Below are 12,479 nucleotides of genomic sequence, written 5' to 3'. Positions count from 1 at the left end.
TCCCCCACAACCTTTTGACACTCTCCCTGAAAAATCCAACCTTGAATATTTGACCCAGCTTCCACTGCTTTGTTTATTAGGGGATGGGTGGGAAAAGATTACAAAGGAGTCAATGTGGACCTGCAGCCTGAGCAAGGCCAGATCACATTGTCATTACCCTTTTTCTGAGGACCTTGACCCATACGGAAATCCCACTCATCTTACCCCTCACCACTCCTACCACCACCCCCTGCCACCACACACACATGCCACCCGCCCAACCTCCCATCCAGCCTGACCATTTGCGTGCAGCCATTGAGATGAAATGGAAAGCAGCTTGATTCAGTGACATGTCTGAAGTGTTCATTAGCAAACTGCAGACTGTGGTCTAAGATGAGCTGCTCAAGAACACAGTGTATGGTAATAGTGCCTTTTGAGGCGAGCAACAACCATCATTCGAGGCACGTGATGGCCAACCTTTGAGAATAATAGTCAAATGGCAGTGAGGAAGGCTTTAGCCTTAAAGGCAGATTCAACCTGAGGTGTTCCCATGGTCAAAAGGGGAAGGATCGTTTGGTCAAGAATTCTTACCTTTGGTTGGCACATGTTGGACAATTGGAGATTGTGTTCAAAGGCCTTTTGATTACCAGCCACCAAATGGAGCCATGCGCAGTATTTGCTAATGTTCGCGTTACCCTAATGTAGATTTAGGAGAGTGTACACCCTGAGGACATAACTGTGATCTGCCTTGGACATGTTCTATGGTGGCATCCAAACCAAATAAATAAACAGATGTAATCGGAGCCGCTGGGTCAGGGTGGCACCTTTATCATACCCTTAGTTTTAAGGATAGACCCAGTAGCTTGTAGCCTGTTTGGATTGTGAACTCAAGACTAATGTCGTAATTGTAAAAGAATTTTGATTTTAAATTTTAATTTCAGCCATTTTAAGAAGAAGTCAAAAAGTGTGGTGCTGGAAAAGCACAGCTGGTCGGGCAGCATCGGAGGAGCAGGAGAGTCATTGTTTCCTGCATAAGCCCTTCATCAGAAATGAAGAGCTTAAGCTCGAAACGTCGGCTCTCCTGCTCCTCTGATACTGCCTGACCGGCTGTGCTTTTCCAGAGCCACACTTTTTGACTCTGCTCACCAACATCTGCAGTCCTCAGTTTCTCCCATTTATAAAGAAGGAGCCAATATACAGAAAAAAAACCAGTCCCAATGTACAAGTAGTTACTGGATACTACCTTTCTGCAGTTCATACACAAGGATCCCCAGATGTTTCTGTGCCATAACTTTCTGCAGTTGTGTTGTGATTGCCATAATCTTACCAGACCATGGGGCTGCTCTTTCATTAGAGAGAAGTGACTGGTGGTGATTTAACCTGAGGGGCACTCAACCTCGGGCAAGGGAAGAGGTTGAGAAGGAGAGTCCTTCATGATAACCTCAAACCGGTGATGGGAACTGAACCCACGCTGTGGCATCACAGTGCTCTGTTAACTAACAATCCAGCCAACTAAGCTAAATCGATCCCTTTTCTGCATTGTTTTCCTATTAAAATAATATTCAGCTGTTCTGTTTCTTTTTTCTGTGTGAAAGTGCACATCCTCACATTTGCCCGCATTTATGTGCCATTCACTAAACTGTTGTCTGCTCACTCAACCTGTCAATATCCTTTTGCAGACTCTTTGTCTCATCCTCACTTTTTGTCTTTTCATTTATTCTTGAGTCATCCACAAACTCGGCCATTGTACATTCACTTCCGACATCTAAATCTTTAATAACTATGACTCCAGTATTGATCCCTCTGGCACTCCTCTTGTTAAAGGTTGCCATTCTGAAAGTACCCCGTCTATCCCACTTTACTGTCTTCTATTAATCAGCAATTGTCTATTCATTCTAATATGGTACCTCACCACCATGGGCTCTTATTATATGCAAAACCTTATCAAGCCAGATATAATTACAATTTTTTTTTACTCATCTGTGGGATGTGGGTGTCGCTGACCAGGCCAGTATTTATTGGCCTCTCCTACTTGCCATTGAGAAGGTGGTGGTGAGCTGCCTTCTTGAACTGCTACAGTCCACTTGCCATGGGATGAGCCACAATACTTTTGCTTCCCCATTATCTATCCATTTTTATCCCTCCGGAAAGGACTCTGATAAATTTATCAGGCACGATTTCCACTTTACGAAGCCATGCTGATTCTGCTTGTGTACATTCTATTTCTAAATGCTGTACTATATATCCTTTCTGTAATAGATTCTTAATATCTGCCATGGGGTGGGGTGGGGAGGGGAGTTAACTAACTGTTCTATAGTTGCCAGATTTTTTTTCTTGTCTCCCTTTTTGAATAAGTGTAGTATATTAGCAGCTTTCCAAAACTCGGAATTTTCCAGAATCTCGAACTTATTGAAAGATTATTACCATCATTATTTCTCTAGCTTCTTGCTTTTGAAATTCTAAGATACAATCCATGGGAGCAAGACAAATTATTGTCCTTCTTAAGCCCATTAGTCTCCCTAATACTTTTTCCTTTAATAGTTTTTGTGCTTATTCCCCTCACCCCTAACCCCTTTTTGATTTTGTATTTTTCAATTGCTATTGTGCCACCAACTGGGACGACTGGTGAAAAGTATTAATTGGACCCCAACCCTGTCTCCTGGTTTTCCATTATTGTTTCCCAAGTCTGTTCTCGAAGGTTTTATTATTCATCTTGGCCCCTGTCTTTCCTTTTGAAAGAATCATACATTGATATATTACTTGCTGGTTTTCACTCGTTTATTTTCCTCTTCAACTTTTTTCTTTTTTTAGATTTTATTTTACCTGGTTTTAGTTATTAATGTAATTTCCCTTTTCTTTCACTCAAAACCTTGTGGTTGGTCTCCTGTTTGATTCTGGTCAGTTAGTGAACTATAATGTGAAACAGCTACATCTTATAAAGAATTTAAAAATCTTTTAAATGCTGGGTTGGCTGCAACAAGACTCCGAATCCTACAGCACGGAAACCAGGCTCTTCAGTCCAACCAGTCCATGCCAACCATAATTCCGAACTGAACAAGTCCCACCTGCCAGCGCTTGGCCCATATCCCTCCAAACATTTCTTTTTCTTCGTATCTGCGTCCATCACTTCCTCTGGAAGTTCATTCCATGCACAAATCACTCTGTGTTTAAAAAGAAAATTGCCTGTCACATTGTCTTTAAATCTTTCTCCTCCCACCTTTATAAAATTCGCCCCCTCATCTTGAAACCCCCCCACCCTAGGGAAAGATATCTGCCATTTACCTCATAGGCCCCCCATATTTTTATAAACCTCTATAAAATCACCCTTCAGTTTCCAGTAAAAATGTACCAGCCTATCCAGCTTCTCCTTATAACTCCAAACAGAAGAGAGGTGATTACGGTTGTACCAGAACTTGTATGCAAGAAGGACATTCATCCTATCAATTTTTGTTTTGTTTTCTCACTTACAGTTAAAAGGTTCATTGGCAACAATCCAGAAGAATTTTGACGTGAAAAACCAGACAGTGACAAACCAGGGCAGATAGCATCTCTGAAGAATGCATGTGAAGTCCAAGGGTGGTTGAGAAGTGAAGATGAAAAACAATAAAAATAATATTTTGTATTTATGTGGCACCTTTCGCATTAAGAGCAACCCATAATAGATCCATGTTCATGCCTGGTTTTGGAAGCAAATCTGCAGCCTCCAAGCCAGATATTGTCCCTTAAATGTATAAACTGTGATTATCACAGTTTCAGTCTTTGGATGTACAGTACTGAACACTAAATGTAAGTTCAACAGATTTTAATTTGCGATTATGAATTTTCCACAGCTTTGGAATTTGATTAAATATCAAAACACTGGCATTAAAGCATTGTATTTCACTAATCATTTAATCACTCAATTTTCACTGCTTAAAAATTGTCCAGCTGGTTTCGGCTATGTTTCTTCATTGATTTTTTTTTCTCTCTGCACCTTCTTTTCTAAGCAGTGTTCCATTTGATGTTGGAACTTGACAATCTTAATAGTTGCTGTGCACAAAACATATCTAGGGTTTGTACTTAGAACAAACGGATTTATTTTTTTAAAATTGTTGATGAATAGATTTTTAATGCATAGTATCTAATTGCAAAGTCTGTTTTAAGTCTGTTCTAAAACTTGAATTTTTTTTGTTACCAAAAACGCAAGGATATCATGTGATCTGTGAAGCACCACTCAGGGTCATTTGTTTCATTGTTTACATTTTAGAATTTTAGTTTGAAATGTAATCTTACTCTGCCAGTGTTTTTAATTAAGCGTCGGTTCTTAATGAAGACTCGAAGGCAGAAATTTCTTTTGAATGTTCAATTTATGCAACTGTTACCTGTGTTTCCTAATGGAGGCACTTGCTAAAATACAGGCCAGAGAAATATGCTTCAGGAACATGAAGTGTTTCTCTCTTGCTACGAACAGTAATTTGAATTCTCTTTAAGTTGAAACCTCTGTGTAGTGGAGTGGTGAAAGATAACTTGGATATTCTGATGCAACTCCTTTGTCATTAGATAACTGAAGTTCCTGACCTAGACCTACTGTTTCCATTTGCTTTAAGACAATGAGTGTGGTTGTGATTTGGAGAATCAAATTCAGGAAAGGGATTTTGGATTACCCATTTTACATCAGTAATGATAAGGTACCGGACAAGGATGGTAAAGAAATGTGTAGCAATCAGTGAACTAAAGAAATTTTATGGAAAAGAAGTTTTTCAAGTTTTAAAAAAATTTCTACCGTGCGAAATCTATCGGGCATTTCTTGGAAATAAACTCTATTCATTGCTTAACTGCTTGTTTCTGTGTCACTAAGTATCTTGGGTAGAATCTTCCTGTTTAAACCATTAGTTAAGAGGATTAAATAGGGACATGAGTATTCACTTGTGTTGTACTCTAAACCTAACACCAAACTCACGTGAGAGTCATTAACCACTAATTCGAGAAGAGTAGATGCCTGTCTGGGGATTTCTATCTGCCTGTGGTGCAGAGGCTTGAGAGTTTCATTGACGCTGAAGGTGATGCAGTCAGGAGGTCTCGATTCCTGCAGGGCCACCCAGGACAGTAAAGTCGTTGGGGAGAAACCAGACAGAGTGTAATCCAAAACAAGTCCTAAACGGTGACCCGGAAGGAAAATATCCATGTGGTATCAATGGCAGGTGAAGGCTGCAGAAGTAGGGAGATCCCAATTGTTGAGGTTTCTTTGTCACTGGAACTGGATCTAATTTCTGTCAAGATACATGTGTAGGCTGACTTGCAAAGAGCTGAAAATAGTGTTGCTGGAAAAGCGCAGCAGGTCAGGCAGCATCCAAGGAGCAGGAGAATCGACGTTTCGGGCATGAATGAGGAATGAGAAAAGTGTGTCCAGCAGGCTAAGATTAAAGGTAGGGAGGAGGGACTTGGGGGAGGGGCGATGGAGATGTGATAGGTGGAAGGAGGTCAAGGTGAGGGTGATAGGCCGGAGTGGGGGTGGGGGCGGAGAGGTCAGGAAGAGGATTGCAGGTTAGGAGGGCGGTGCTGAGTTCGAGGGATTTGACTGAGACAAGGTGGGGGGAGGGGAAATGAGGAAACTGGAGAAATCTGAGTTCATCCCTTGTGGTTGGAGGGTTCCCAGGCAGAAGATGAGGCGCTCTTCCTCCAACCGTCGTGTTGTTATGGTCTGGCGATGGAGGAGTCCAAGGACTTGCATGTCTTTGGTGGAGTGGGAGGGGGAGTTGAAGTGTTGAGCCACGGGGTGGTTGGGTTGGTTGGTCCAGATGTCCCAGAGGTGTTCTCTGAAACATTCTGCACGTAGGCAGCCTGTATCCCCAATATAGAGGAGGCCACATCAGGTGCAGCGGATGCAGTAAATGATGTGTGTGGAGGTGCAGGTGAATGTGTGGTGGATATGGAAGGATCCCTTGGGGCCTTGGAGAGAAGTAAGGGGGGAGGTGTGGGCACAAGTTTTGCATTTCTTGTGGTTGCAGGGGAAGGTGCCGGGAGTGGAGGTTGAGTTGGTGGGGGGTGTGGACCTGACGAGGGACTCACGGAGGGAGTGGTTTTTTCGGAATGCTGATAGGGGAGGGGAGGGAAATATATCCCTGGTGGTGGGGTCTGTTTGGAGGTGGCGGAAATGACGACGGATGATACGATGTATATGGAGGTTGGTGGGGTGGTAGGTGAGGACCAGTGGGGTTCTGTCCTGGTGGCGATTGGAGGGGCGGGGCTCAAGGGCGGAGGAGCAGGAAGTAGAGGAGATGTGGTGGAGGGCATCGTCGATCACATCTGAGGGGAAATTGCAGTCTTTGAAGAAGGAAGACACCCCACATTAAAAGATATCCCGCACAAGGTATCCATATAGAAAAATTTTAGTCCCCCACCCACCCCAAGCCCAAAATAACACTCACTCGTGTGCACGCACACACTCACTCTCACACATGCCCATATTCCATCTGGATGTCCAACTGATTGGGATGGTTTAGAGAAGTGTCATCTTCCCAATTGATGGACTACTACAGAACGTCAAGGTACACAAACACAGCTGGCTTCGACCCATGTAGTAGCTCAACTCAGTGTGTCATCTCTGGGCTCCGATTGAATGCATAGCAGTGCAGGGGAATGCTCGATGATGATCTGCACTCCATAAGGATATGTGTCACCATCTTCTCTCTCTGTTACCGCTCACTCCTCTAACTCTGCCACTGAACACAAATCTCACAGATGCTCAGGGACTACCTACTGCCAGCAGCAACTCCATTCAACCACTCCCACCTACCACATCCTCCACAACCTTTCACCCTTCCTTAGCTCTGGTTGAGAGTGCAATGCCAGTCACAGGAGCTGGCAGTCTCCAAGAGCTGGCAAAGTGAGAGAGCTAGAAGAAGTAAAACCTGAATGTGTGTCGATGCACGAGATGGTGGTGTGACTCTGAGACATGGTGAGGCTGGTGCTTTACTGATGCTAACCTCAGAGGGGTGAAGGGTTGAGGGTGTGGCTTATGTAGCATTGAAGGATACGTTGGCAAAGGGACAGCAAGTGGATCCTTGCAGAAGTAAAGGGTAAGCTGCATCACCAGGTAAGCATTCTTTCACGTCAGGAATGATCACTGTCCAATGTCTCCAGAGAGGACAGTCGATTTGCAAGCCGCACAGGAATGAGACCAGATTAGATATTAGATGCAAAAGCACAGAAGATTAGGTAGGTACTAATTAAAGTGATTCAGAGCTTGCCATTAAACCTTAAGAGGGAAAACTTTTGGTTTGCAACATTGAGATTTAGACTTTTTCCAATCATGGCTTTTTCTCCCGAGTTCCCTGTCATTGACCCAGTCTGAGTGGCATGGACAATGCTACCCCACGATTCAGAGCACGAGGCACGGCCGATGGAATCTTGTAGGGGTCTGAGCAACAGGGGCTATGGTGAGAAATTGTGGCAGAATTGTGTGAGAAGTCAGGTGAGGGCTATCTCAACACAAGGAGCAACTCCCTGCAACATGCAGGTGGCACAGGGAGCCTCTGACTTTCCAGCCACCTTATTCACATCCTGCCTCATTAACCTGCAGCCTCCCATCTAACAGGCCGATCCTGCCCAGCAAGTCAGACCGGGGTCCTCTGGAAGCAGCAGTCAGAGCAAGTTCCTGGTGATTTCAGCTTGCTACTTGCACGGAGAGTCCTCCTTGTGGATACTGGACAATGATGCCTCCGGGCACACCCATGGCCCACATGGACCTCACGTCCATGGACACTGGCATCCGACACGTACCGGCCTCTCAGAACCCTCACGGCACATCTCTGATCCACCGACAGCTGCCAGTTCACCCTGCGCTGCAGAAGCACGCTCTCAATGTAACCTGCAGCAAGGACACGAACACAGCTCGTGGACTGGGCCAGGTTGCAAGTCTATGGGGCAAAGGTGAGGACTGCAGATGCTGGTAATCAGAGTCTAGATTAGAGTGGTGCTGGAAAAGCACAGCAGGTCAGGCAGCATCCGAGGAGCAGGAAAATCGATTTTTCGGCAAAAGCCCTTCATCAGGACTCAGGTTGCATCTCAGGGTCATTTGCTCATGTAGTACTTACCCATAGCATTCTTACTTTACCTTTTTGCACTTCTCTTCCCCTCTGCAGTTTGACCAAGCTACTCCTTGCTGTTCTCTTTAGTGCATACACTAAGCCATGAACCCCATCATGGCTGGTGTAGACCTCAAGTCATGTTGAGGGAGAGAGCCTTTGCACAGGCTGCCTCCTTCATATATGAAGGGCAATTTCCAATACCATTCCAGGGTCTGGGGCACAGGTCAGGGTGGTCAGAGTCTTCAGAGGCTGAGAACAGCTGAATACCAAGCAGCCCATTGCATCTATCATGTTGGATGCCGCTTTCCAAATGGAATGAGCATATAGCAGATACTCAGGGGGATGGCATAGTTATTAACTGTTTGTGGAGGTGCCCTGAGCAGGTTGGCAGTGCAGAGGGTATACAGGGTTACTGGTTACAGGGATTGGGGGTGGGTGACAGTGAGTGAGGGAAGACACTGCAAACAATGGTGAGATTGATAGAGATGAGACTTGATGGGGTGTGGGTACAGTAGCGGAGAGTGAGTCTGAGGTATCAGAGAGAAGATGGGTGCTCTTGTACTGGCAGAGATCATCGACCTTCTTCTTACATTGCTTCACGTTCCTCCAGACAGCAGAGCCTGCTTTAACCGGAGTGGCATGGTCTGGCAATTATGCTCTTCACTGCTGTACCTAAAGAGGAGGACTCACAACCTCTGCTCCGGCCCACGCACCAGGACTTGCCTGCAAAGTGAAGTGACTATTTTTCCTTGTTGACCATGTCTGGGGCAAATGTCAGCAACTGTAGGGTAGCTTGAACTTTTGTTCAAGAAAGGATCAAGACCAAAGATGTAAAATTAAAGGCCAATTAGCCTAACCTCGGTTGTTGGTAAAATTCTAGAATCCATCGTTAAGGATGAGGTTTCTAAATTCTTGGAAGAGCAGGTTCGGATTAGTAAGGGGAGGTCGTGCCTGACAAACCTTTTAGAATTCTTTGAAGAGGTGACAAGTAGGTTAGACCAGGGAAACCCAGTGGATGTGGTCTATCTAGACTTCTAAAAGGCCTTTGATAAGGTGCCACACGGGAGGCTGCTGAGCAAGGTGAGGGCCCATGGTGTTCGAGGTGAGCTACTGGCATGGATTGAGGATTGGCTGTCTGACAGAAGGCAGAGAGTTGGGATAAAAGGTTCTTTTTCGGAATGGCAGCCAGTGACAAGCGGTGTCCCGCAGGGTTAAGTGTTGGGGCCTCAACTGTTCACGTTATATATTAATGATTTGGATGAAGGGACTGGAGTCATTCTAGCGAAGTTTGCCGATGATACAGAGTTAGGTGGACAGGCAGGTAGTACTGAGAAGGTGGGGAGGCTGCAGAAGGATCTAGACAGTTTGGGAGAGTGGTCCAGGAAATGGCTGATGAAATTCAACGTGAGCAAATGTGAGGTCTTGTACTTTGGCAAAAAGAATAAAAGCATAGACTACTTTCTAAACAGTGAGAAAATTCACAAAGACAAAGTACAAAGGGATCTGGGAGTGTTAATCGAGGATTCTCTAAAGGTAAACATGCAGGTTGAATCCGTGTTTAAGAAAGCGAATGCAATGTTGTCATTTATCTCAAGAGGGTTGGAATATAAAAGCACCGTTGTGCTACTGAGACTTTATAAAGCTCTGGTTAGGCCCCATTTGGAGTACTGTGTCCAGTTTTGGGTCCCACAACTCAGGAGGGACATACTGACACTGGAGCATGTCCAGCGGAGATTCACACAGATGATTCCTGGAATGGCAGGTCTAACATACGAGGAACGGCTGATGATCCTGGGATTGTATTCATTGGAGTTTAGAAGGTTAGGGGGAGATCTAATAGAAACTTACAAGATATTCCATGGCTTGGAAAGGGTGGACGCTAAGATATTGTTTCCGTTAGGTGAGGAGACTAGGACCCATGGGCACAGCCTTAGAATTAAAGGGGGTAAATTCAGAACAGAAATGCAGAGACATTTCTTCAGCCAGAGAGTGGTGGGCCTGTGGAATTCATTGCCGCGGAGTGCAGTGGAGGCCGGGATGCTAAATGGCTTCAAGGCAGAGATTGATAAATTCTTGATGTCACAAGGAATTAAGGGCTACGGGGAGAATGCGGGTAAGTGGAGTTGAAATGCCCATCAGCCATGATTGAATGGCGGAGTGGACTCAATAGGCCGAATGGCCTTACTTCCATTCCTATGTCTTATGGTCTTATGGCTCAACAAAGCCTATATGAAGGTGAGATCAGCACTAAGAATTCCAGGATATCCCAGCAGTGGTGAATTATTTCAGGAATTGCAATTGGTAAGTTGAGGCTAAAATTGGACAGGGATGTCCATAGAAGTAAGACAGACTGTTATTGAGGTGGATTTGGTAAATTTAGTCAGATGATCTTGCCAGGCCTTCGGCAAGAAACACTGAAAGAAAATAAATTGACAGAACTGACAGCCAAAATAATGATGTGGAGGTGCCGGTGTTGAGCTTGGGTGAACAAAGTAAAATAATTCCACAACAGCAGGTTATAGTCCAACAGGTTTATTTGGAAGTACAAGCTCTTAGAGCGCTGTACCTTTGTCAGGTAGCTGGTCCGGCAGGATTATAGAACACAGAATTTATAGCAAAAGATCATAGTGTCATACAACTGATGCGATACATTGAACAAACCTAGATTATTGTTAAGTCTTTCACCTTTTAGAATGAGTTGCAGGTTTCAGATTCATTAATATGTAAATCCCAGAACTTCTTTAAGTCACTTTCCCGTGATAACTTTAGGTTTTATGAATAAAAGCGACATTTCAGCTCAGACAATGTATTAAAGGTGTGAGGTTAGAATCTGCCTGTATCCCAGTCTTGAGTCAGACTGGTTCTATTTCCAAATAGGAATTTATAAAATGTTACATGTATTGACTGCCTGCAGATTGTGTGCATTTTGAGCAAAATAGAATGGATCTGCAAATGCAATTCTGCAAATGCAAATTCATCCCATAGACTTGAGTGTGTGTGCATGTACAGGTGTGTGCAAGACTGGAATACATAAACTGTAATCTCACACCTTTAATGTATTGTCTGAACTGAAATGTCACTTTTTTTTTTATAAAATCTTAAGTTATCGCAGGAATGTGACTTGAAAGAAGTTCTGGGATTTACATACTAATGAATCAAAACCTGCAACCCATTCTTAAAGATGAAAGACATTACAGCAACCTAGGTTTGTTCAATATCATTTCAGTTGCTTGACACTGTGATCTTGTGCTATAAATTCTGTGTCTTATAATCCTTCCCCAGTAGCTACCTGATGAAGGAAGAGCTTGTTCTTCCAAATAAACCTGTTGGACGATAACTTGCTGTTATGTGATTTTTTTACTTCAGTCAAAAAAATGTAAGATTCAGTCCACAGGAAATTTGTGGTTAATTTATGAAAGCCAACATGGAATAATTAAGGACAAATTAATATCTGGCTATCTTGCTTAAGTTCTTTTCAGGCAACAAACAACACTGAAGCTAACGATATGATAATGTATATATCATCAAACACTTTTTGTAAATCAAAGTGCTGCACAGTGCCCTCTATGGTACATGGATTCAGCCTCAGTTTGAGGATTACACTTGGTATTCAGTGCCACATGTTAGGACAGATGTGATGGCATTGGAAAAAATGCAGAAAAAATCCACAAGTGTAGGCCCAGGGATGCAGAATTTGAGTTGCATAGATACATTGGAGAAGTTGGGTCTGTATTCTTTGGGGAGTTTTGCAGGGAAATTTGATTGAGGGTACTATAGAGGACTTGTCAGATTCAAAATCATGAGGCAGCTGGAGAGAGTAGACACTCTTATGCTGGAGGGAACAACAAGCAGAAAAAGAAATAGATTTATTCAAATTGACAGAAGAAGCAATGTCAGCATGAAGAAAAATTTCCACACAGAGAGTTGTTAGGATCTGGTTCACAACCTGAGATTTTGGTTGAGGTAGATTCAATTGACGCATTCAAGAAAAACTGGATTATTATCTGGAAAAGATGAATCTGTAGGATTACAGGGATAAAATGTAATGTGGTATTAGCTGAATTCCTCCATCAGAGGTAGAACCTATATGACAAACTGGACAGCCTCCTTCAGTGCTATAACCATTGTTCTTTTGTTACCACAGATGATGCTTCAACATGTGTAACCTTAGTGAGTGAAACCTGTAGCATTTTACATTGTAGATGCTGGTTTACGTGTGCAGTAATCTTAGAATTGTATAACATAAGGATAAGAGATTTTGCAAAATCAATTACAGACGCAATTACAAACACATGTCCACAGAGCTCTTCCTAAAGACAAAGTCAAAAGGATATTGTTTGCTCCTTACACACCAAACTTGGATTCATCAATATATTGCTTCGATTGTGATCGCACATTTTCTTGAAAACTCTTTAAAAAATGCAATTAAAA

General features: G+C 43.4%; 1 protein-coding gene across 2 annotated transcripts in view; it reads left to right on the top strand.

The window, feature by feature from the left end:
- gramd1c (GRAM domain containing 1c) overlaps positions 1-4,793 on the top strand; it is a 54,669-nt gene extending 49,876 nt beyond the window's left edge. For both annotated transcript variants that reach the window (XM_060826488.1, XM_060826489.1), the window contains exon 13: positions 3,450-4,793. In XM_060826488.1, coding sequence (XP_060682471.1) covers positions 3,450-3,524 — 75 coding nt within the window. In that variant the 3' untranslated portion in view covers positions 3,525-4,793. The remainder of the gene's footprint in view (positions 1-3,449) is intronic.
- The last annotated feature ends 7,686 nt before the right edge of the window (positions 4,794-12,479 follow it).

The sequence above is a fragment of the Hemiscyllium ocellatum genome, chromosome 6, assembly GCF_020745735.1.
Source record: "Hemiscyllium ocellatum isolate sHemOce1 chromosome 6, sHemOce1.pat.X.cur, whole genome shotgun sequence".
NCBI lineage: Eukaryota > Metazoa > Chordata > Chondrichthyes > Orectolobiformes > Hemiscylliidae > Hemiscyllium > Hemiscyllium ocellatum.
Note: the sequence above shows the minus strand (reverse complement) of the source record. Positions and strands in the feature narration are given on the sequence as shown.